Source organism: Larimichthys crocea, chromosome VIII, assembly GCF_000972845.2.
Source record: "Larimichthys crocea isolate SSNF chromosome VIII, L_crocea_2.0, whole genome shotgun sequence".
NCBI lineage: Eukaryota > Metazoa > Chordata > Actinopteri > Sciaenidae > Larimichthys > Larimichthys crocea.
Window position 1 is genome coordinate 28,326,268 of NC_040018.1, and position 24,608 is coordinate 28,350,875.

Here is a 24,608-nt window from a genome sequence, read left to right on the forward strand (position 1 = left end):
TGTATTTGAATTTCTTTATTCAGTATTTCTATTTAAATATAAAACTAATGTGATAAAAATGCAGAGACAGACTTGTTTCCCATGTGTGATAATAATAAACAAACACTCAAACATATATGTTGGTAACAAAAAAGTTAAAGTTGACCCTATCCATGCAATGATAACATTGTTGCTGTTACAGTACTAAAAGGTTACTGGCAAGGTAAATGTTACCTCATCTGGGACGAGAACCAGAGTTCTTCCAACAATGGAAAGGGAAGGCACCTTCCTCTCAGCAGAGAGAACATTCATTTTAGATCACACCAGGTTAGAATCAGCGCGTGGAATTAGAAACAAAAAGCATCTGAATACATATCAGCTTTTCAACAATTACAAAAATAAACAGTATTTTTTTCTCCGAGCTTCACTGCCCACATTGTCCAATGAAGTGAGATGTGATGAACAGATATGACTGGGATTCATCTGTTGAATCACTGATGAATCACATTTTGTATCTAATGTAATCAAACTGCTTAAAGGACTGGACTAGTGAGGAAGAACTTTACAAGTACTGGAGTGTTTTTGTTGAGATGAACATGACAGGCTGATGAGATGATGCTTCTATTATGTTCATGCTACATGAGTATGTTTGTACTCATGTCTTTAAAGAGGAGCCAATTAAATTCCACTCCTTCCAGATTATAGATTTAACCACCCAGAGCCGTCATACTGATCATGATAACAAATTTGTGAAGAACAAAGAACAAAAAGTGCCAGTGAAAAAAAGCAGTAGTTTTCTTATTTTTTCCCAGTGAATGTGTACACTCTAAAAATGTATTTTATGTGTGAGTGAGCGCGTAATCTGGTATAATAAATGTGTGTCAACTGCTAATTACACTACAAGGGAGCTGATGTTCTTTGCAACTAGGTGGATAGAATATGTGTGCGTATCGGTACTTGGCGTTGGCAATTAACCAAAGTTGGAGTTGGAAAATATCAATGTGTCAGTCATCGGCAAAAATCCTGCAACATGCATTTGTGTTTCCAGACATGACATGACAGAAAACATCCTCTCATCTCATTCCACCACTTTTCCTGTGTAGTACAAATGTTATACCCCGAGTTCTGCTCAGGGTCTTGAAGTGGAAGACTGGGACACTAAAACTTTCCAACTGAAAGAAACATTCAGTTCTCAAAGGTGAGCCATGAGCCTGCAGCTCATTAAAGGATTATATCAGTTAGTAAGGTTCATTATTGACCCTGGAAAGAGTAAGTTGATTCAAAAAGCACAAGATCTACTTATGGGGAATCGTTTAGAGCTTTTAACAGTACTTTCATATTTTCACATTTAGTTTTGTGCTAACAGCGGAGCACCATGAAACTTTATTTCAGAAAGAATATGTACAGTGGTCAATGGCAAGAGACAAATCATTCTTTGATCCAGTTTGAACTTGAATTACACGTTGATGTTTGTCAGTTTTAAAGTCTGTCATGAGCTGTTTAAGTTTAAGACTGTGAAAATATGTCATGCATGTGATATTGTGACTTTGCTAGACTGACTGAATCCTTTTCTCCTCATTCTGGAAGAACAGAGTGAAATATGCTGAGGTGATAGTGTTGTTGATGTTTGTGACGTATATGATGAAGATGAGAGATGTAAGTCACTGAGCACAGGTACTTTACTATCTTTAAGACAGACTGTAACCTTCTTGACGTGCAAAATGATTTTGACAAACATCACACTATAAATAAATGATTTGTCTCTCACCACTGACCATGCATAATTCTTCAGAAATAGGGGGCACACTGGAGGAGGTCAAATGGGAAAGACCTGCCTTATTTAAACCCATGTTCTTCATATAATAACATGTAGACAAATTTCATATTTGTGCGTGTTCAGCTGACCTGTTGCTCTATGGGTTAAGCCAGCATTTACTTGTGATTAATGATAAGTTGGAGATCAATTGGATATTTTTCCCATAATTACTGTCTGTACCAAACCTCTTACTTATTTCCAGGAGAAATTCTGAATAAATTATAATTAAAACATGAAGCTGTAACAAAACATTATGACGACTGACTGACATGACTGAAGCTGCTGAGTGAAAGCCCATCCTCACCTACAGTGTATCATAGAAGAAGTGAACAAACAGTGACTCTTTTGGGGCTCTGATATACTGTATTGTACAGTTGGCCTGATCCTAATCCCAACACCATGAGCATGACTGAAGACAGAGAAGGGAGTGTGGGGGCTGTAGAGAATTGTGACGTGGCCTGATGTGGAATAGGAAGTGCAGAGCGTTGGACTTTCCCTGCTTCTCCTCACAGGGTTTCACTCAGTTTGATGGTCACTGCCTTCACCTCCGAGTACTCAGCCAGGGCGTACTCTCCACTGAGAGGACAGAGATATACACATAAGGCAGGTTAGAGAACACCGTGAACAGGAATCATTTATGAATATGAATTATGAAGAAACAGCCGCGGTTCTTACAGCTCTCGTCCGTTGCCTGACATCTTATATCCTCCAAAGGGAGTCTGGGCGTGAAGGGCGTTATAGCAGTTTATCCTGAAAGGAAAGACAGTGATTGTTTGATTTGATTTGTTGTCAGCTCTTTCACTTGTTAGGTATACATATGCATATACATTTATTGATATATTCATCAGGACAACATACATTACTCAGCATTTCCGTAAATGTGTCAATGCTGGCCTGCTGGCTAATGTTCAACCTCAGTCCTTTGGCGAGATGTTTTGAAACATATAAATAAATTCATCAAAACCCTGGGGCGGCAGGAGCTCAGTCCATTGGGACTTGGCTTGGGAACCGGAGGGTGGACCAAAATATGCAAGGTGGTGCCAGCTCACCTCCTGGGCACTGCCGATGTGCCCTTGAGCAAGGCACTTTGTACCACAGGTGTTTTAGACCACTGGGAAGAGAGCCCTAGTTGGGGGCAAATGCTAATTGAGAGGGGAGCCCATGTCATGCCAGAACCGGAGCTGGGCAAGTGGCTGTATAACTGGGCTCAGTAGCCTCTGTGGACATGGCAGGGACTAAGAAACCCAAGGGAAGAGGGCGGTCGGTAGTGTAGTGGATTAAGCGGCCGCCCCGTGTGTAGAGGCTATAGTCCTCGCTGCAGCTGGCCCCGGCTCGAATCCCGCATCGGACGGCCATTTACTGTGTGTCACTCCCCCTCTTTCTGCCCCCTGCTTCCTGTTTATCTTCAGCTGTCCTATCATTAAAAGCATAAAAGGCCAAAAAAATTATCTTGCCGCTGGACAAGATTAAATATATGACTGACTTTTAGGAACTTTTAGCTGGGGAGAATTTTGTGGAAAAAAAAGTCTGGAAACGGAGTGAAATTAAAAAAAATAATAATAAAATCATCTTTCTGCAGTGTACAGAACTGCCCATCACTCCACCATCTCTCTCCACATTTGCATGTCTATGCATTGTACTGCATGTGTGTGTGTTTCTGGGTTAAAATGCATGTAAATAAAATAGAGTGTAAAAAGAATTTCACCGTTGGTGGGATTAATAAAGTATATCTTCTTCTTCTATGACCCACATACAACAACACTCCTTACTGGTCACTAGGTGATATCTTGTTCGTTATGTAGACATGTAAAAATAACAGTCCACAGTACGTCTGCTCGCAGTAGTACAGTCTCCACTCTGGTTAGTGCGGTTAACTCAGTTAGCACTAGTATGCTGAAGCTGAGATTTTTTCTATCAGAGTACAAAATGAATTACAGTGGTTCATGTGGTGAACTGTTGAAGAGCGGGTTAGTGGCCACTGTGGTAGCTGCAGTATATCAGGCTCATAGAGGCAAGTGAGTCACAGCAACTTTAAACTGTGTTAAACAGTGAGAACACTGAACTGTGGAATTCCTTTCAAACAAACATACATAAATCTTAGTTATTATTAACAGGTCACTAAGAGTAAAGTTGGGATATAAGAGAATATGGAACACGTGGAAAATGGATCCGTCTTAGAGTTCTAGAGAAGGAAGACAATCATCTGGTTTCAAGTAATCCATGTCATGCATGTGTTTGTATTTCTAGTTTGGTATGATCAGATTGCACTGTGGTGGGGCAGTGGTTAGCACTGCAAGAAGGCACGAAAGACATGCACTTAACAGGTTAATTGGTGACTCTAAATTGTCTGTAGGTGAGTATGAATGGTCGTTTGTCTCAGCTGGGAAAGGCTCCAGCCTCCCGTCACCCTGATGAGGATAAGCGGTTACAGAAAATGGATGGATGGATGAGGTGGTGTTTATTTAGATAGCTGTTAGTTTTTATAGGGCAACAAGCGATGGTATTTACATTTTAAGATGATATTACTTCCTCAATTTGTACCTGAATTTCATCAAATAATGTTGAACTCCACTGGAAGTAGACAGGGACTTACCAGACAGTGCCAGTCTCCAGTGCTGCAGACACAGACAGGGCTCTGTCCATATTCGTTGTAAAGACTGCTGACACCAGGCCATACTGTGAGCTGTTTGCTCGCTCGATGGCCTTCTGCTGGCTCTTAAAGCTGAATATACACAAGACCGGACCAAAGATCTGAGAGAGGAAACATATCACATGTACAGAGAAGTCAGTCACACTGTTCAATCAGATTCTTTTGCTTGCTGGACTAGTTTTTAATGGAACGTCTGTACTGCATGCCAGATGAGCTTTTTAACTAATGTATTTTCATTATTTATTATTTGACTTAGAAGAGAATGGTTCTAATGATACTACAACGGACATTAATACAGTTCATGATACTAATGCATGTTATGTTAACAACAAGAAAGTGATTTCAAGAACCAGATGTGAAATCCGACACTTTTACCTTTGTAGAAAAACTTAAATGAGTATGTTGTTATTATTGGAGAAGAGCTAGAGATTCTATCTGAGTACATCATGAATCACAATGCTTCATGTGGTTAACTGTTGAGCTGCTACAGTGAACCTCTGCAGCAGTCACACTAAGTTGCAAATCAAGCGATGTTTGTAACGTTCCTACAAAAAAATAACAGATTTTAAATCATGATGAGGCGACACTGACTTCTAATGAAGTGCATGGCTTCTCTGTCAGTCCTACACTGCACCCCCGTTGTATGTATGTATGTATGTATGTATGTATGTATATATGTATGCAGTAGTCGAGTTGTAAAATGAAACCGGGGGGATGGTGACATTTTTCATTTATGTGACATGTTTTCCAGCAGCGGGGTCTGGGGGTCCTCCCCCAGAAAGTTTTGTATTTCTTTGATGCAATTTCCTGCATTCTAGTCAATTTTAGGGTGACTTGCTAGACATGGCAAATCTGGTTCATAGCTTGCATTCTCAGTTGCATGGCCTGCACACGACAATACTATTTATCGGAAAGAAACAATAACCTTAACTTAACATCATGTCATTCACATCTTTTTTAAACATATTTGTAAAAACATTTAAAATATCTTTATTTGGGAATGTGGGATGATTTTGACCTTTTTTTCCCTAGGGGGGATGCCGCCACCCCCATCCCCCCTCGACTCGAGTACTGTATGTATGTATGTATGTATGTATGTATGTATGTATGTATGTATGTATGTATGTATGTACCTTTTAGGTCACACACCACCAACTGTTTGACTGATTTTGGTTAAACTGCATCATGTTTTCTGGAGAAAATGTTTTCTGTTTTTCCCTCCCTGATGTCCTTCAGCTGCTCTGCCTCAACTCTCTGTGATTTACAGTTTCCTGAAGGACAGTGAAGTAAACTGCTGCCAATTGTAGCTGCGTTTAGCTACCGCACACTGTGAGCTCAGATCACCGGGGGACTGTTAGTGTTTGTACCACAGGTGTTTTCGACCACTGGGAAGAGAGCCCTGGTTGGGGGCAAATGCTAATTGAGAGGAGAGCCCAAGGGGAGGGGGCGGTCGGTAGCGTAGTGGGTTAAGCGGCCGCCCCGTGTGTGGAGGCTATAGTCCTCACTGCAGCTGGCCCCAGCTCGAATCCCGCATCGGACGGCCATTTACTGCGTGTCACTCCCCCTCTCTCTGCTTCCTGTCTATCTTCAGCTGTACTATCATTAAAGGCATAAAAGGCCAAAAAAATAATCTTAAAAAAAAAGAAAAAAGAAAAGAAACCCAAGGGGACACGGAGGAAGCTAAGAAGAGAAAAGCAGGGAGTGACCGAGCAAGAAGCCGCTGGACAAGAGTAAATCTGGGACTGACTTTTAGGAACTTTTAGCTGGGGAGAATTTTGTGAAATTAAAGGCTGGAAATGGAGTGAAATTAAAAAAATAATAAAATCATCTTTCTGCAGTGTACAGAACTGCTCACTCGTTTAAGTCTCCTAAAATAAAAGGGTCATGGCTCATACTTTTTCTTTCTCCTGCATATGGCTGCAATTGTCCTGTTTATACATGTTATATGTAAGAATTATAGCGATCAGAAAGACGAGAAGAAGAGAAACCAAGTGTTAGATGACACTGGATATAGGTTTCTCATTGATGCAATGTTTTACAATTTGACAAAACTATATAGTTCCATATAACTAGAACTGTGTGACCCATGTCCTTCTTTGTCTGAGGCTGCTCATGCTGCTCTGCTCCTGTCTGTCTGAGCTGTAATTAGAGCTCCGTTCCACAGGGTGTCAGGCTTTACCTTCACCCACTGGCACTACACTCCCTCCACCTGTCTGCATCAGGTTCACTTTTTAATGAAGTGAAAGAAGTTGTAACCTCTTCCTTGGCGATGCGCATGTGGTCCTTGACCCCGGAGAAGATGGTGGGTTGAATGAAGAGGCCCTTCTCTCCCACAGCTGCTCCTCCGTACTCAAGCTTGGCTCCCTCCTTCTTCCCACTCTCTATCAGATCCATGATCTTGTCAAACTGCTGTCGGTCAATCTGGAGCCACAATCAGAAAGATAAGTAGACAAGAAAAGGAGACGGTTTATACAGGCAAGATAAATATGTACAACGTAATAATCAGCAAATTTTAGTTTTTGAAAGGTCTCTTTTTGAACTTTGGCATCTATCTCAAAGTGTACTTCTCAAAAAGTTTTCATGTGACCTGAAGCGTACACAATAATACAGAAAGAGAAGTTGCTACGTTTTTAGTGACTAATAAGGATCCAAATAAGTAATTGCACAAATTAACGTAGGTGATGATGGCTGCAGCCGTTGGTGTTCTCTGCACTTTTCCTGGTTTGTTTATCGGTTCAGTTTTTGAAGTTTTCATTCGACAGTTATACGCTCCAGAGATTTTAGCTGGACAAGCAGCTGCTCTGTGGGATTTGCTGGAGATGCCGGAGTCCAAACACACCAGAGTGCGAGTTAAACTACTCATTGTTCTTTGGCACTTCAACAAACTAAACCACAGCCACAAACTGGCAAAATATATATTTGCATATTTAGTTTCCTACCAGGGATAAAAACATACTGAACCAGTGCTGCACCACATTAAAGGACACTCATCGTTCCCAGGGTTGTGCGTTCTCCCCACTGCTCCTCTCCCTCTGCACCTACAACTACACATCAAGTAACATAACACTCCTATAACAGACAATCAGGACTGCAACCTGTCCTCCATTCAGGACTTCTTCATTTCTACGTATTTTATATATTTACAAACTGGGCTAGTGAACATTATGGAGCTTTTAGTAACTAAAGAGTCAGATAACTGAGGAGTTTGTAGAAAGCACAAACAGCTGAAAAGGAATGAAACCAGAAACAACAACTCTAAATCAGTGATAATGTTGCTTCATATCTACTGGATAGATAAAATATGCTGCTGAAAGATGGTAAATAAGCAACTGTTGATCCTGTTGCTAAGGTGATGATATGAAAAGGTGATGTCAGTGTCGTGTTTGGCCACAAACTGCCAAAATACATCTGCATATTAAGTGTCCCACCCAGGGTAAAAAACACACCAGACCATTGCTACACCACATAAAAAGACACCTAGTGCTTGTTTCCCACAAGCTGTGTTTGGGGTAATGCATTACGAATGATGTGTCACATAACACGTTAACACTAGAGTTGGGCATTTGGACAAATACATGGGAGAACAGCCTCTGAAGAAGAAGTGAGAGTAGAGCTAAGTAGCACAAAGAGGCCAGGAACAGTAGAAAGAGGCAGCGTGGAAAAACTGTGTAGGTCCAGAATATTTTCACATTTAACTGAATTAAGGGTTTATTTCAACCAAACCAGACTCTGTGATTATAAGAACAATGGAAACATCATGGTTTTGATGAGTTTTGCTTTGTTTCTGTGGATAAAGTTTGTTTAATGCTGAGTCAAACACGAAATGTCATTTTTATTGTTTTTTTGTTGTTGTTTTTTTTTAAATAATTCAGCCACACTGTGCCAACATCAGGCTGTTTCATCGTGCTATATTATCACACTATTGTTGTGGCTGGGGGACACCCTGGACAAGTCGCCAGCACACTCACATTCACACCTCCGGCTATTTAGAGTCACTGGACTGTGGGGCTGTGAGGCGACAGTGCTAACCACTGCACCACCATAACCGCAGCTCACCCACAGTTTTCCTTCCTTCATCTGAGTAGACTACATGCCGTCTGGTCTTGGTCTTGACTCCTCAAAGTCTTGGTCATGTTTCTGTCTTGGTCTTGGTTTAATTGGTCTTGACTACAACACTGCTTTGCACACCACTGGATTTGTATTGAAATGCAACAAACTCGATCTCCTGTGCTTCGATTGCTCCTCTACTACTCCCATTTTATAATGCCTAGTTGTAGTTCTGAGTAGTGTAATTAGTAATGCATTACATATTAATATATTTATATTTGTTATGTATTAAAAGTAACTTGAAAGTAAGGACTAATATGTAATATATTACTTACACAGTCCCAAAACATACAGTCACAGTCAGTCAACAATGCAGATTGTCTGTTATGATGTGATGTCGAGTGTGTGGTCCTACCTGTGGTCCATGTGACGTCCGGGGGTCTAGCGGGTCTCCTATGACAATATTTTTGGCGTTTTCTATGCTGCGGCGCACAAACTCGTCATGAATACTTTCCTCCACAAAGACACGTGACGCAGCCGTGCAGCACTGACCCTGGTTATAAAAAGCTCCTTTCTGGGTTTCCTCCACAGCCAGCTGCACTGTAGACACACAACAATCAGACAATCAACAATCAAAACGACAACATTGCGTTGTTAAATGAGAGACACACACACAGTGTATTTACTCACAGTCACAGTCAGCAAACACGATGCAGGGGTTCTTCCCTCCCAGCTCCAGAGTCACTCGCTTGAGATTACTTTTGGCTGCAGCTTCTTTGATCAGCTGACCCACCTGTGCACAGGACAACACATGCAACAATACCTTAAGGTCCAGTGTGACAGATTTAGGGGTCTCTATTTACAACATATCACATGGAATATAATATTTATGATCTTTTTTTTTTTTTTTTGCATTACTGTAACCTTAGAATGAACTTTTTGTATCTAGAGGGGGAGCAGCTTCTCTTCCACAGAGTCCACCATATAGTACTGGACTGTATTGAACTGTATTATTTCTACAACAGCCTTGAACAGACATAGCAAACACTCTAAATCAGGTCTGTGGCGTTTTTCACTATTGGCTTTCCTACATGCTTAGAAAGGGAGTGTGAAGCAGGCAGATTCTATATCAAAACCTATTTGAGAGTTATTATCTTTCATTTATTTGTCATGTGACTGCTTTGCTGCTGTGGTAGTGTACACGCACGTACCTCTGTAGAGCCAGTGAAGGCCACTTTGTCAATATCCATGTGGCTGGCGATGGCCGCTCCTGCTGTGGGACCAAACCCAGGGACGATGTTCACAACTCCAGGAGGGAACCCCGCCTGAAATAGCAACACGGAGGACACATTAATGCTTTTATTATGCACAGAGCAGAGCCAAAGACCACACATATGAGCTTCAAAGACAGTTGACCCTAAAACAGCCTGTGAGCCAGTATTTGCATCGCTGGTCATCCATTTCCCAGTTTGCCCAGTTCAGGACAGATCTGATTCTTATTTTCTCATCTTAAATAATATGATGCTGTCTTTCACAGTTCTTATGTCTATCATAACAGACTGATATCTCTAATAATTTTACTATCAACTATTAGGGACAGTGAGGTCATATTCTCTGTGTATTTTTATGGAACTTTGGGATTTTATTGATAATGGGAGAAGTCCTGAATCTGGCAGACTCACGATATTTAAATGTTACAATAAGAAATTTAAGTATAATAAAATAACTTTAATATGATATACTGTATAACGGTTAATAAACTAAATAAAATGTCTGTCAGAAGGCCAAAAGAGGTTTATAGTTATTTCTTTTGGATGCGACTTCATCTCATCTCTTTAGAGCTGTATTTTGTTTCTTTGCATGAAGTTTTGCAAGAAAAGAAAAAGTCCCATCAGACTAAATGTTTTCGGATGACAAATTTAAAAAAGAAAAAAAAAGAAAGGTAAAAAAAAAAGTTCTGAAGATGAAGTCTGTTCTTCTGAAGCTGTTGTGACAGTGAAACCTAGACTCAAATTTAAACATTTATTAAACTGATTATGTCTAATGAACAATGAGGACCTCTGGGACACTCTGAACCACAGCTGAAGTGTTCGGTCCAGATTGTATCCCCTGCTGGGAACAGTCACTACCAAAACACAATAGAAGCAGAGCAGTCTAATCACATAAGACACAGGATTTTCTATAAGAATACAGGCCCGGGATCTGTCCAAGAAGAGGACTGTCAGAGGTTTAGTCTAAACCCCTCTCAGCCCACAGCTTGGATCAATCCCAGTGTACATGTTGAGGGTTAACATCAGACCTCTTTGATGAGCGATCCAACATGGAGGGCTGTGAGGGGGGTCTGCTCTGCTGGCTTGATGACCACAGTGTTTCCACAGCTCAGGGCTGGTGCTATCTTCCACATGAACATCAGGAGAGGAAAGTTCCACTATGCACAGACAAAACAACACATGTTAGATGTTTTCAATATGTAACTGCACTGCAAGTCAGCCAAAGCACGCTGTCACAAATAAATGGCTACAATAACAGCTAGACCACAATCTATGGTGTCATGGTGTAAACAGTAGACTAAATAGTCATTATATGGGGTCACTCTTTCTTTCATTCAATTACCCAGGCAACGATGACTGCTAATTAAGCCCTGAGGTCACAAGTGCAACATCAGGAATCATATATTGTGGAAGTTTTCATGACATGACATGATGGTGGTTATAGACATGACCAAAATTTGGCTAAATGTCTCAAAATAATTTGAACAAACCTCTGTTTAAGCCTGCCATTCTATATGAAAGAGAGGTTATTGATGTTACGCCTAGGACCCAGCAAATGAGATAGGCAATAGGACTGAATCATATGTGTAGAAAATGTTGAGAAAGCAAGACAGGGCCCACATGTGTGTGTGTGCCCCAGCAGAAACGAGTGGCAGAAAGTAATGGTGAATACAAGCAGTGCAAAGTAAAAGCTGAGCCACAAAGCTGCCAGTTTGGAAGAAGTTGGGGTTAAAGGTTGGGATTGACAACAAACTCCTGATTTGAAAGAAATAAGCCAAAAGAAACTTCGTTATAGAAATCAACAAAGAACAGACAAAAGTAAACTGCATAGATGTTGTACACATGTAAAAGCCTTCTATTTGCACTTATCAAACAAGTCAAAGTTAATGAAAGTCACCCTGAACAGTATAGCTGAAATGATGACGCTTTTTAAACTACATTTAAACACAGGGTCACCCTGCCTTCAAGTGCGTCTGTTTGGAACACTTTTGACTTTAGATGTGGTTGACCAACACATTATTCAAACTACTTCCATTCAAGTAGTCTAAGGATTGATGTAGCACCCACAGGGATGCAGGCATTGTACCAGACGGTGGTGGTGAAGAGGGAGCTCAGCCTGAAGGCAAAACTCTCAGTTTACCAGTTGGGTCCAACCCTCACCTCAGGTCATGAGCTTTCGGTAGTCAAACAAGCACAAATTCGCAATAGCTGTGACTACCAATGTGTATTCATACACGAGTTCACACATTCACACACACGCACAACCTCAGAAACACTTGACCTCCATTGGAAATTTCAAGCTCACAGATTGAAAGTCACAGTTGCTGTTGACTGAGCACAGCTTTGTGGAACAATGACCTGATAAATTACAGGCAAAACTTTGACTATCAGAGGTTTGGGAAGTTTTGCTGAACGACCAACTGATCGACAGAACGAGCTACAGAGCTGCTGGTTGCAGGTAAAAATGAGATTGTGGCTACAAGCAGGAACAATTTTCTTCACAGGGTGGCCTCAGGGAGTTTGGACATTAAGAGAAACCACTTGAGATGATTCAAGCATCTGATAAGGATTCCTCCTGGATGGCTTACTTTACAGGTTTTCTGGGCATGTCAATGTGAGAGCAGCCACAGAGGCAAACCCAGAACACAATAAAGGGACTTAATGTCCAATCTGGCTTTGGGACATCTTTGGAAGGACGTCTAGGCTATCACCTTGCCTACTGTCACCATGACCTGGAGGTTAGCAATGGAAAAACCAATTGCTTTACAATGAATTGTAGAGGGCCCCTGAAGGCAATGGCCCCCAGGGTAGTTGCCAGCTTTGTTCACTTGATAATCCAGCCTTTCTGTTGTGTAATTGTAAAAGATCCACATCATATTTTGTTTAGAGATGATAGAAGTGTCTAGATCTCTGTGTGTCTAGTGCCAATACCAATGCCATGTATGACATGATAACATTTTTGTTAAAGTTTTTGATGTGAACAGTAGTTTATTTCTGCAACTCAGCTGGAATTATCACTGCAAAGGTCTCCAATGGAAATAATATTGATTACGTCAGAGGCACACACTGGGGCTAATAATCCAAGCAACACACACACCATCAGTTCTTTAGCTTTCCCAGTTAACTCAGAGCAAAATCCACTTTATCACTTGGATATCGTTCTGGAGAAAATATACAAGAAAATAAAAGCAGCTCTAAATCATCAAACCTGGAGATGATTCAAAGTAAACAAATTCAGAAAAACAGGTCATTTATTTTCCAGTTGCTCATTTCCATGTTGGAAACCAATGGTCAAATAATTGGGCACTCAAACCCAAATTAGACAGCAATACATGTGAGTGCTGCATGTTTATTGTTTAAGCATTGTTAACTTTTACAACACTTTGGAAACACTCAGCGCCATTAAGGGATCTTGGGATCACAAGCCGGGAGAAAGGTTTCCTGTTTTCCTCTGACAATGACTCATGCTGTGTGTGCGCCAGCAGTACTTTCAGTAATTACACAACGTCCTTCAGTATAAATTTCACTTTTTTGATATAATCTCCCATGTCAAACAACAGCCGTTTTGTTCCTTTGTTGCCAAAGCAACATTAGAGGTTATAGGCTTATGCTCAAAGATAAAAACTGAATGGCTGTATTCTGTCATGATGTTGAAATTATACTCATGTTTCTGTCTGGATCTACGACAAAGTGCAACACAATACGGTGAAACACCAAACATTGCCCCACCCTAAATATGATGAAGTTATTATCAAAAGAAAGAAAAAAATACATATATTCCAATGTGTGAAAGTAAATCCAAGCAGTACAGGATAGGAGCTGTGTGTTCCTGTAAGAATAGCCCTAAAGGGATTAGCAGAGAGGAGGTCTTGTTTAGGGAGAGCAAAGATTAAGATAAGGTTTCTGGTGCACTTACCAGAGTTTCATTTCATCCTCACATCTAGACTGTGCTTTTAAATTGAGTACAGTTGCATTACTAGCACTATATATTCATGATCAGAGCTTTCCTGAAAACTTTAGTCGTCAGTGTTTCCAATTAAGCCTGAATATGGTTCCAAAAAAAGCCAGAGATGTTAGCAGTGTACTGTAAAGGATAGAGCCACTCCCTCATCGACTGTGAGAAGAAGAACACGTTGACATTTTGGGAAACACACACTTGTTCCCACGCGAGTCAGATGAGAAGATCTCTATTTGATCTCCTTGTGTCCAATATTTGAACAAATTCATAGAGCTGGACATGGTGCAGGTAGCCCGCCTAGCTGCTAATGTGTCCCAGTGACCTACTGTGGTACTGCATCACCGAAACCCCCTGCGACCCCAAAAGAATTTTCCACATAGACACCTGTAAAACTGTCAACAGGTCGGCTAAAATTGCAATTCAGTTATGATTTAATATTTGTAAAAGTTTTGCAAGGCAAGAAAAGTCATTTCTAGGAGTGTGATGTCATTCCAACAGGGACAAGGGGGTCGGGCCAGGGAAAGACTAATGAGCTTATGCAGTGCACAGAACTGGATCAAAACCAGGAAGAGACAAACATATTTTTTTTGGCATATATTGGTGAACCATCTTAAAGTCCTGTATGACAGTCACAACACCTCTATGGATACGGTTTGGTTAGGTTTAGGCAAAGAAAACGACTTTTCTAGGGTTAGTAAATGATCATAATAAATCAAAACAATGCTGACTGTTGATAGGAAACGAGATGTGAATAACTTCCTCCAAAGTTAAAGTCACTTTCTTTCCTTTTGTGGCAGTTTACCAACATAAAAAATACTCTCCCATCTTCAGGTTAGGACAGATCTCAAATCTGTGTATAATCACTAAACCCAGCTGTTCAAACCACAATGTTTCCACATGTGTTAAACAGATAAAATAAATGTGCAAATAAGACCCTTGTGAAGTTTTTGTTTGTTTCATATTTGACAGATCATAATTAAGTTATGCTAAGCTAAGCCTGCACAACCAAGAGAGCTGCACAGCCAGTACGTATGGCAAAATTTTTTTTAATTTTGGTCATTTCACAACAACATATGTCATAATCAGGAATATGTCCTCACACTTTTATAGCTTTTGGCATTGACGTGTATGGCAAAAGCTTTTTTCTTGGACCATGGGAATCATGTGACTAAAACTGTGCCACACAGCTGGGGTCTTGGATCTATCTCTGTACCGATCCACAGAGATGACACTGATATCCATACTGTCTGACTCTTGGGAGAAGATGACAAACAAGCTTAATGTTTCTCCCAGAATGTCAGAGCATACATGATGTGTATGACATGTATGATGATTATTGTACAGACTATACCACAGTATACCACAAAATATTAGCATCACAACAGTGTGTTGGATCCCATACCCTCATATTATAAATGAGATATTGTGTAATGTTCAGATTTTTAAAAAAGCTTATTAAGAACAGATTGTATTACAGCAGAATGATCACACACCCTGAAGTACCTTTTACTGGATCTCCTCAACACACACACACACACACACACACACTGTAACAGTACATTAACAACAACGTTAGGTGTTGTTTTATTTTATTTAAGCACCCCAGTGTGTATGTGTGTGTTTAATTTCACACCAGGCCAAAGTAATACGAACAGTAATAAGAATTCCTATTCCTAGCAACATTATTGCTCATAAATTCAAACCAGATCCCCTCTGGACTTACTGGAATGATGGCTCCACATACGCCAACAGGCTCGTGTTTGGTTAAACACACGAAGCTTTCATCTGTAAAAAAACAGAAACAGAACAATCAGCTTGATCCACACTGTATTTTATTCAGGCGCTGTCGATATTTATTGTTTTAATTTTCATTCACAGATTATTTTTACTTTGGGGTACCATTAGAAAAATAAGTTGAGGTTAAGTGGATGTGAGTGGGAGTTGTTTGGTTAGTTTCGAGTTGAAACAGTGAAGTACAAACATCTGACATTTGATTTCCAGCTAATTTCTCACATGTAAATTTAGACCGGTGTGTAAATACCTTTCATGTGGTTTAAACGGTAACTTAACACCAGCAGTGTTTCACTGTCCTCTCTGGCTCAAAGTTTCTGTTTCCACCTTTGAACACAGCCGGGATCACTGATGGGTGTAGTCAGAAATGACGCTCACTTGCACCTGGAACCACACCCATCAGTGATGTCACAGTGTCCTGGAGTAGCAGCAAGGTGAGAAGATAAACCACTCATGGTCATGTGTCCACTCATGCCCCTAAAATGACAAATTGTATATTTACGTTCGAGTGGCCTGAGACCTTCTTGGCACCCATAGGAATTGTTATGGGACCAAAGCAGTCAAGTGTCAGGTGTCATTTAAACCATGACCAGAACTATCACAAACCATCAACCATCAAATCAACCACCAAACAACTCTTGGCACCACCAACTATTTGACTGATTTTGGTGAAACTAGATCATATTTTATGGAGAAATGTTTTCTGGTTTTCCCTCTGATGCTCCGTCTCAACTCTCTGTGATATACAGAGTTTCCTGATGGACACTGAAGTATCCGCAGAGAACCATAGTTAACCATAGTTATTTTCTCACAGCTCCAGGGAGATGTTGGTGTTTGTACCACAGGGTTCGTTTAGGAAGAAGAGGTTTTCAGGCCTGGGGTGTGACGCTGGAATAGGCTCCAGCGCCGGACAATGTAAACGTAACCATTCAGAATCAGAGACCAAACAGAACGACCGAGAGAGTTAAGAAGAGAAAAAGACAGTGACTGAAATCTGGGACTGACTTTTAGTTGTAATATAGTCATAACAAATACACATGTGCAGCTGTTCAAATTTACCACAGAGGTATTTCACTCTGGAATTGAGGATGCCAAATCACAAAAATACCAATTACTATGCAATGTTTTGTTTTGTTTTTAAGTCAAACCGAAAAGTTTCCAAACCTTAACGACAGCGTTGGGAAATCATAAAACTCAATTCTTTTTCAACACTGACTTAAAAAACTTTGTGTAAGATTAAATGGCATCTAGCAGTGACATTGCAGATTGCCTCACCCTTCCTTTCCAAACTTGTAGGTGAAACTACATTCACCACAAAACTTGCAAAACAACACAGAAGGCCCCTTTCTAGAGCTAGTGTTTGGTTTGTCCATTCTGGGCTACATGGCGGTTCAACATGGGGGACTCATGGGGGACTGTGGAAAAGAGCATGTGGTGTCACTAATGAAAACACAAATGTTTTGCATATTATAATCAATTTCTGTCATATTCTGTAAATGGAAAAATCCCTTAAAATCTTTTATATTCATCCTTTTAGAATGTCCTATCAGTACTACCTGTGAGATCAACACTTTTACTGTAAAACTGGCTCAGCAGACAGACTTGGCTTCTCAGTCTACACCCTGACCTTCTCTTGTTTCCCGTGTGACTGCCTGATCAGGCTGGGAGACTCCCCCACAACGGGACTCATCTCCTGCTGCCTTTATCTTTGAGTCACTGGGTGAGTTCCATGTTCAGCTGCAGCTTACTGAAGGTTACAATCACTCAGTGGAGGAAGTCAGCGTCCACATACAAAAGTGTTGGGGGGGGAGAGAACTGCTATCATTGTGTAACACAAGAATGAGAGGGGCAGCCTCGGGCCTGCTGTAGCTCTCTTCAGATTCTATGTACAAATCAGAGGCAGAGCTCATCTGAAGGCAGGAATGTCCCACTGTACCGAGTTCAAAGCAAAAAGAGGGCAGCTAAAAATATCTGTTCTGTTCAGAGTTTAAATAAGCACTGATAGAAGAAGCACTGACATCTCTTGTTTAAAGTAGGTATACCACACTGTGTGACAGTAGGTGACAGAATGGTCAGTGTTAGGTCCTACAGTACTGCATTAAAGGTGCTACGTGTACGATTTAGTTTGCTGGATCGACTGAATACTGCTCGCCTTTCAGGAGAAACTATTTGCAAAAAACATGATAGGCCCCATTAAGTGTTTAGTTTGTCTGTTCAACATGGTGGGCTCCATAAAAAAGGACCCAGAGTGTCTGTAGAAAGACTTATTCTAAGTTAACAAAAACACAACTACTCTTATTCTCAGGTGATTATACACCAATAAAGACATTGAAGACATAAAATATTTTAGCTTGGATCAAAACTTCAGATAAACAAGTTCTGTCCTCGATGGTCTGATTAACTTGTGCCAAATCTTGTGTTACTTATCAGTTAGTAGTTTGAGAGAGAAGAGCATGTCATTAAACACCCTGAGAGAAAGTGGACAACAAAACAAGAAGCTCAATTATCTGATAAAGAAAGAGTACCGGCCCCTCAACATGTCAGCCAACCCAAAAGCTCATGTTAACAAACAAAGAAGTCCAGCAGCTTGGATATTTACCTTTGCATGTTTGAGCCAGATGACTATAACTGAAGCTATAACTAAAACTAAAACTATCACTACGTCTATAACTAAAATTAAAATTAAAACTATAACTAAAACTAAAACTATCACTATGTCTATAACTAAAATTAAATCTATAACTAAAACTATAATTAAAACTAAAACTACATCCATAACTACATTTATAGCTATAACTACATCCATTACTATATCTATAACTAAAACTACATCTCTAATTATAACTAAAACCAAAACTATATCTATAACTAAAACTATATCTAAAACTAAAACTAAAACTATATAACTAAAACTAAAACTATATCTAAAACTAAAACTATATAACTAAAACCAAAACTATATCTAAAACTAAAACTAAAACTACATAACTAAAACTAAAACTATATCTAAAACTAAAACTAAAACTATATAACTGAAACTAAAACTATATCTATAACTAAAACTAAAACTAAAACTATATAACTAAAACTATATCTATAACTAAAACTATATAACTAAAACTATAACTAAAACTAAAACTATATCTATAACTAAAACTATATCTATAACTAAAACTATAACTAAAACTATATCTAAAACTATATAACTAAAACTAAAACTATATAACTAAAACTAAAACTATATAACTAAAACTAAAACTACATTTATGATTATAACTAAAACTAAAACTACATCTAAAACTAAAAGTACATCTATAACTATGACTTTAGTCTGGTTGTAGAATAACTAACAGAGTATTCCAAAGACCACCTTCATGTCCACATGATAGTGTGTGCTTGCTGAGGTTTAATACCAACATGAGTATTTGCTGCTTTATGTACGGCACCAGGAATTACAATAGTCACCTTTGCACTAAAAACATTAAGTAACCATGCCAATAAGTCAGATATTATTTTTATAGTAGATGTAGATGTTTCTTGTATTGGTTTACTGGTAGTTTGATGTCACCACGTCATTTTGTATCTTCATACATTTTCTAGTTAATGTGCAGAATGTAATAATGTCAAATAAACTAAACTACTGTAAACTTTTATTGCAGCCTCTTCATCTGATTCTAGTTTTTATTCTGTTTCAGGGTTTTGAATTGTTTTGTGGTTCGTTTGGTGCGTTCATTCTTTTATTGCTGTGTTTTAATGTTTCTTTGTTATGTTTATGTGTTCTTTGTTTGCTAGTGAAGCACTTTATATCTTTAACAAGTGCTGCATAAAATAAAGACATAATTCTACACTAAACTGAAACTGATGGCGTAGCCGATCTTTGAGGGGGGGACGGGAATGTCCTGGGACGGTCAGGGTCAGATAATCCGATAAGCTTATGTGAAAACCTGTAAAATTGAAAATGAAAGCAGCTAAACAAACGCTTATTATGTCTGCAGTGCTGGTGATTCAGCAGGACAAATATGATAAGTATTCCACTTCTGGTAAAAAGTTTACCTGATGCTTTGTAGCAATTCACTTACTTTCAGTTTCATTTTTTCTGTTTCTGTCTCGGTCTTAGTGACTCAGATGAGATAAGAGTGTTGATTGGAAATCCGCATCCAGTGACCAGCACTCTGTACAGCAGCTCGACCACTGAAGCATGTTCGTAAAATACAAATTCCAGTCAGCACTTCACCGTGCGCATGCAGCCCACGATTGTGAAGTTTTCATAACAAGCTAAACTCAGCTATGCGTCTCATCTTGATGACCAGTATAAAAGTGGGGATTATTGGCTGAGCGGCTGCCGGCTTGGTAAGGCATTGAGCCAACACTGATTGTTAATCCTCACAGACTGTTGCACCTCACTGATTACTATCTCAGCCTCTTCCTCTTCCCTTTGTCCTGCCGTGCCTTTCGTCTCTCACCACTCCATTGGCATCTAATCGAGAGGAAAAGGCAAGCGTGTTTTGTCTATCTTGCTGTCCCGCAGAGACACGGGAGACACAAAGTAGGATCTGACAAGAGGGGGAAGTAATAAGAGGCTGGATGAGATACCACCCAGGGCCGAGGACAATCCTGAGCCAGGCCAAGTCACTTGCTCTTTAGTAATTAACTTGTGTCCCAGTGGTGCACTGGTTACGGAGCCCCCGAGGGGACGTGTTCAAAAAAAAGTCCTCATGTTTCGTGTCCTCACTGGAAACTCATCTCATGCGCATTAGCTCGTGCACACTTGTTCATATCGACTTATTTTGCGCTCATAAAAAAAAACACATTATCAACATTAATATGACTTTATGTCTTCCAATGTATGTATGAATAAATAACAATACCAAAACACTGACACTCATTTAAATGCATTTCTTGCTGTTACATTAACTTAATAATTTGTGAATGCAACTGACAACAAATCCATGTTCTCACTTTACTGTCAAATTAGACTTAGAGCACTAAAATGGAAAACAAATATTTCTAACAATAACGCTGTTTAAAAAAGGCCACATGATAGTTCTGTTTCACTCACGCTTTACCCATAACTGAGCCTTCAAGTCCATTTTTTTCACATTTACATGTGCAACTACAGCGATTGTGAATTGAGCTCTGACTGCTGCCAAAATTCAGCTGACCTACACAGGTCACGTGTAGACACATCTCTCAGACGTCTACAGGTCTTTTTGTGTTGTCTCGTACTGTCCTCCAACCCCTAAATTCATAACACACAAGATCTTTCACATCTCCGACTGTTCCGTTTGTGGCAATTAGTAGAAGATGACACACACACTCACCTACAGGCAGACTCTTGCCGTGGATCTTGTCGGTCCAGCCTGCGTAGTAACGAAGGGTTTTGATGCTGCCATCCAGGTCGATGAAGAAGGACTGCAGGAAGGGTTTCCCTGTGTCCATCGTCTCCAAGGTCTAAAAGAATCAGGACAACTAGCGTCAATCTGGGCAAATTAATAACCACTCTGAAGAAATGTTTAAATGAAAAACACCATGGGAAACAGCCAAATTATGTAGTTTTGACTACTTCTAGTTCATTACAACGTGGGTCTTATTTCTGTAGTTTTGGCACCATTCCTATCAGAAATAATAAAGCAGAGATTTACTATGCAAGGTGATTTTGTCTCTTCCTATGGGTATTTAGACTAGACAATTTTGGGGTCGAAATATTCAATATTTTACAAAGAAATTTACCACAAATCAGAGAAAAATAAACAGAATTGGGTTAAACAGATGCATTTGTTTCACTCAGTTTCAGTCTGACCTCCACATAAAGTGCCATGTTTCCAGCCTGATCACCTTGACTAGACTTTATTGCAGTGATGTGTTGCAGATCTCAGCAGTTACTTTGGCAAATGCAGTGTGATCATAACCGATCGAAATGTTGGACCAGAGTACAAAAATAAAAGCAAAATCGCATTAAACCAGAATAATCCTTGAATAAATATCTACAATCCCCGTTACCTTCCAAGCCTCTTCATGCGCAGCAAAGTATGCCAATAAATTTACTGTTGGCCATCTACTAACTGTTTAATTTCTCTGTTGTATAATATACCAGGAATTTAATATGATGTTATACTTTTTGGTTCCAGATATAATAATAATAATAATTACTATAATAAAGGTGAATTCAACTAGGGCCTAACAAAGGCAGTGAGCATGAGGCTGAAATAGCTGGTGAGGTAGTTTCTGTGTGGATCCAAGGGTGGTGCAGTGGGATGTCGGCCACAGTGCAACATACACTGTCTTGATAAATACATGGCAATCAGCCAAGCATGTAAAACTGAGTATGTTAAGACATAATAATGATTATATTTGAACGTATCAGACAAGATTTAAACCCTATTGTGTACATGTCTCCTTTACAACTCTATACCGTGTTTACTGGACTGACTTTTATTTCATTGTAAGAGGAAAAATGAGAAGGAGCGAGGCTCTGCAGCTCGAGCAGATAAACGAAACCACTGTACCACTTTACTGTACATTTAAATGGCCTGAGTCTGGTCTTTATTTCCCCAAACATAGCGAGGAGTTTAGTGTAATTAGCCATACCCTCCACACTACCACTCCAAAGCATGTTTGCAATTAGCAGTCACATGCAATCTGGTATTATTACTTCACTCACATCTGTAAGGGTTCATTTACAGATCTAAGTCTTAATGCAAGCTGGCAGCTAAACAGAGTGGAAAGGCACAGCAACAGGGATTTCATTCCAAACAATATCTGAAAGAGAGGGAAAGTAACATCCAGCAATCATTACAAAGAGAAAAAGAGAGGCTCGGGTGGGGTCACAGTGTCATGATGTCATGCAATAATATAGGCCAAACCTTGATATGAATAAGTCAATATCATGACAGCACACGGGCAGTTCAGCTGCAGGAAAAAAACATCATTTTCTTGCTTATAAAACAGTATTTGGTCCTATAATTAAGATATATTGTTATGAATAATATCTGAACACCCAGCAACACCAGAAAGTGGAAAGAGTGGAAAGGAACTTTTTATACACTTCAGTGCAGCACAGTCCATTTCAGAGGGATATATGGTTCTTTCCTTCATTAATGATTCTTTTAACAAGACACCAAATGTCAAATTTACATTTGACCCTTTAAAAAAAAAGAAGAATTCAATTATCAAAACTTCAATTTAGTCACAGTGTTGCATGACAGGTGAGAATCCTGTACCAATATCATCAGTACTGAATTTGTTTTCCGGTCCACAAAAGTGTAACTGACCCGAGATCATTATTAAACCACAAAGCGACTGAGATATTAATATGGGATATTAATATAAACACACCTGTTGATTGCAGCTTGTTGAAGGTATCACTGTGCACCTGGGGAACCTGTTTTATTTGAATCTCTGATGCTGAGCTTCCACTTTCTGAAGCGCAGGATATTTGATTCATTATAATTCTGGCATTCAGGGATATTTTGGTGACATAAGCAGACTTAATAAAAGTCAGCTGTGTGTCACGGTGACTAATCTATGACGCTGACCATTCATATTGCTCTAACCTTGTTATATTGTTGACTATTAAATGTATTCATGTTTAGTCCACCTCTGTCCTGCGACTCAAAATGATTAATTTATTTTATTATTATAAAGGATGTGCATGCGTAATTGTTGAACTGTGTTTTCACGGAATGAAACAGCCCTGCTTTAAATCTGATGGGCAGGTCCATGTACGAGGACTTTACGCAGCAGCTGAGCATGCTCTGACTTTAAAGAGGGGCAGCAGAAAATAAAAAGCACTTGGGAATGAGCCCACCGCCAACAGGAGCCGGTCCCTCTCCATCAGGTCGGCCAGTTTGTGGAGCAGCCTCCCCCGGCTGGACGCGTCCATTCTCCGCCACGGAGAGCCTCTCTGCCGGGCTGCTTTGGCTGCCTCCACCGCCTTGTCCACGTCGTCCTGCGAATCAGAGCCGAACACAGCGGGACGGTGTCAGGACGCAGCGCGTCTAACCAAAGACGAACCATGAACCATGAACCATGTGCGCACCGGAGGATTCAAATGGCACCAATGATATTAACATTATATTAACATTATATTAACATTATATTAACATTACAAACGTTTCGGTAAGAGCAGCTTCACGTGATTTTTGTGCATATTCATACAGCTGTTATTGAAATGAACATCTGTTTGATTGAGTTATTATGGCGTGCTGTATTTCATTTCAGATTTTCCTACAGAAATGAACAGATGTTGAAATGAGGTTAAGTTTCTGTGGATGTAAAGCTAAAGCAGTGAATATTTAAATACACCAGTGTTAAACTATGTAGGCTTACAACATCATTTATTATTAATTATATTCTATTCTATTCTATTCTATTATAAATTAAAGCCAGCAGAGCCTCCTTACTTTGTCTGCTTCTTCCACATCACAGATCTTGACACCTGTCGCCGGGTTGAGAGTTGGGAATGTCCTGCCGCTGGTGGATGTGAGCCACTCATTGTTGATAAAAATCTGTAGGAGGAAAAAAGTGCAAAGTGTTTGTTATGTCAGCTGAAAAACACAGAGACGGTGCACGGCTGCCACTCAAGCTGCTCTATACTCTTACCATGGTGTGTCTGATATCCTGGACCTTGACAGGTTTAGGGAAAGTCAAAGCTGATGGGGTGTCTTCAGCCACTCCATTCTCTGTTGTTCCGTTTTGTGCCATTCTAGGTCAGCAGTACAGTCCAGAGCCAGTCTGTCTGCTCCGTCTACTCAACGCTGTCAGCCCATCCACTGGCTTTTTATAAGAATGTGGAGTTCCACCCTCCTCACACAACAGTTGAGGAGAACCCAACTCCGCCCCTGTAATAGTCAGAGGCTCTTATCTAAGGGTATTCTTGTTCTTGCAGCACCTTGGAAACATCCTGCAGCGCGTACTGTATTTATTACTGTGAGAATGTGTGTGTTGTAAATGCATTTTTATGCTCACTGTTCAATGTGTGTGTGTGTGTGTGTGTGTGTGAGGCAAGATTAAAACCTCACAACTGAATTATCTGCCTCAGTCCAATCAATGAAAGTAATGAGACTGAATTCATTCTGCTGCACAATATTTACATCT

General features: G+C 39.9%; 1 protein-coding gene across 1 annotated transcript; it reads right to left on the reverse strand.

The window, feature by feature from the left end:
• Nucleotides 1-24,290, reverse strand: aldh1a3 (aldehyde dehydrogenase 1 family, member A3). Its single transcript, XM_010744303.3, has 13 exons — nt 24,114-24,290; nt 23,915-24,019; nt 23,320-23,460; nt 20,834-20,963; nt 15,445-15,506; nt 10,792-10,920; nt 9,704-9,817; nt 9,183-9,285; nt 8,908-9,092; nt 6,702-6,866; nt 4,389-4,546; nt 2,471-2,545; nt 1-2,371 (listed from the first exon to the last, which is right to left on the reverse strand). Exons 1-13 carry the CDS (start codon nt 24,213-24,215, stop codon nt 2,302-2,304), a joined length of 1,539 nt encoding a protein of 512 aa, XP_010742605.1. The 5' UTR covers nt 24,216-24,290; the 3' UTR covers nt 1-2,301.
• Nucleotides 24,291-24,608: the final 318 nt, after the last annotated feature.

Coding starts and splice junctions, on each gene's coding strand:
- aldh1a3 (XM_010744303.3), bottom strand. CDS start 24,215: ATGGCACAAAACGGAACAACAGAGAATGGAGTGGCTGAAGACACCCCA. Junction 20,964..23,319: donor GGGACCGGCTCCTGTTGGCG/GTGGGCTCATTC, acceptor TGATTCTTTTAG/ACCTTGGAGACGATGGACAC. Junction 4,547..6,701: donor TGCGCATCGCCAAGGAAGAG/GTTACAACTTCT, acceptor TTCCTCTCTCAG/ATCTTTGGTCCGGTCTTGTG.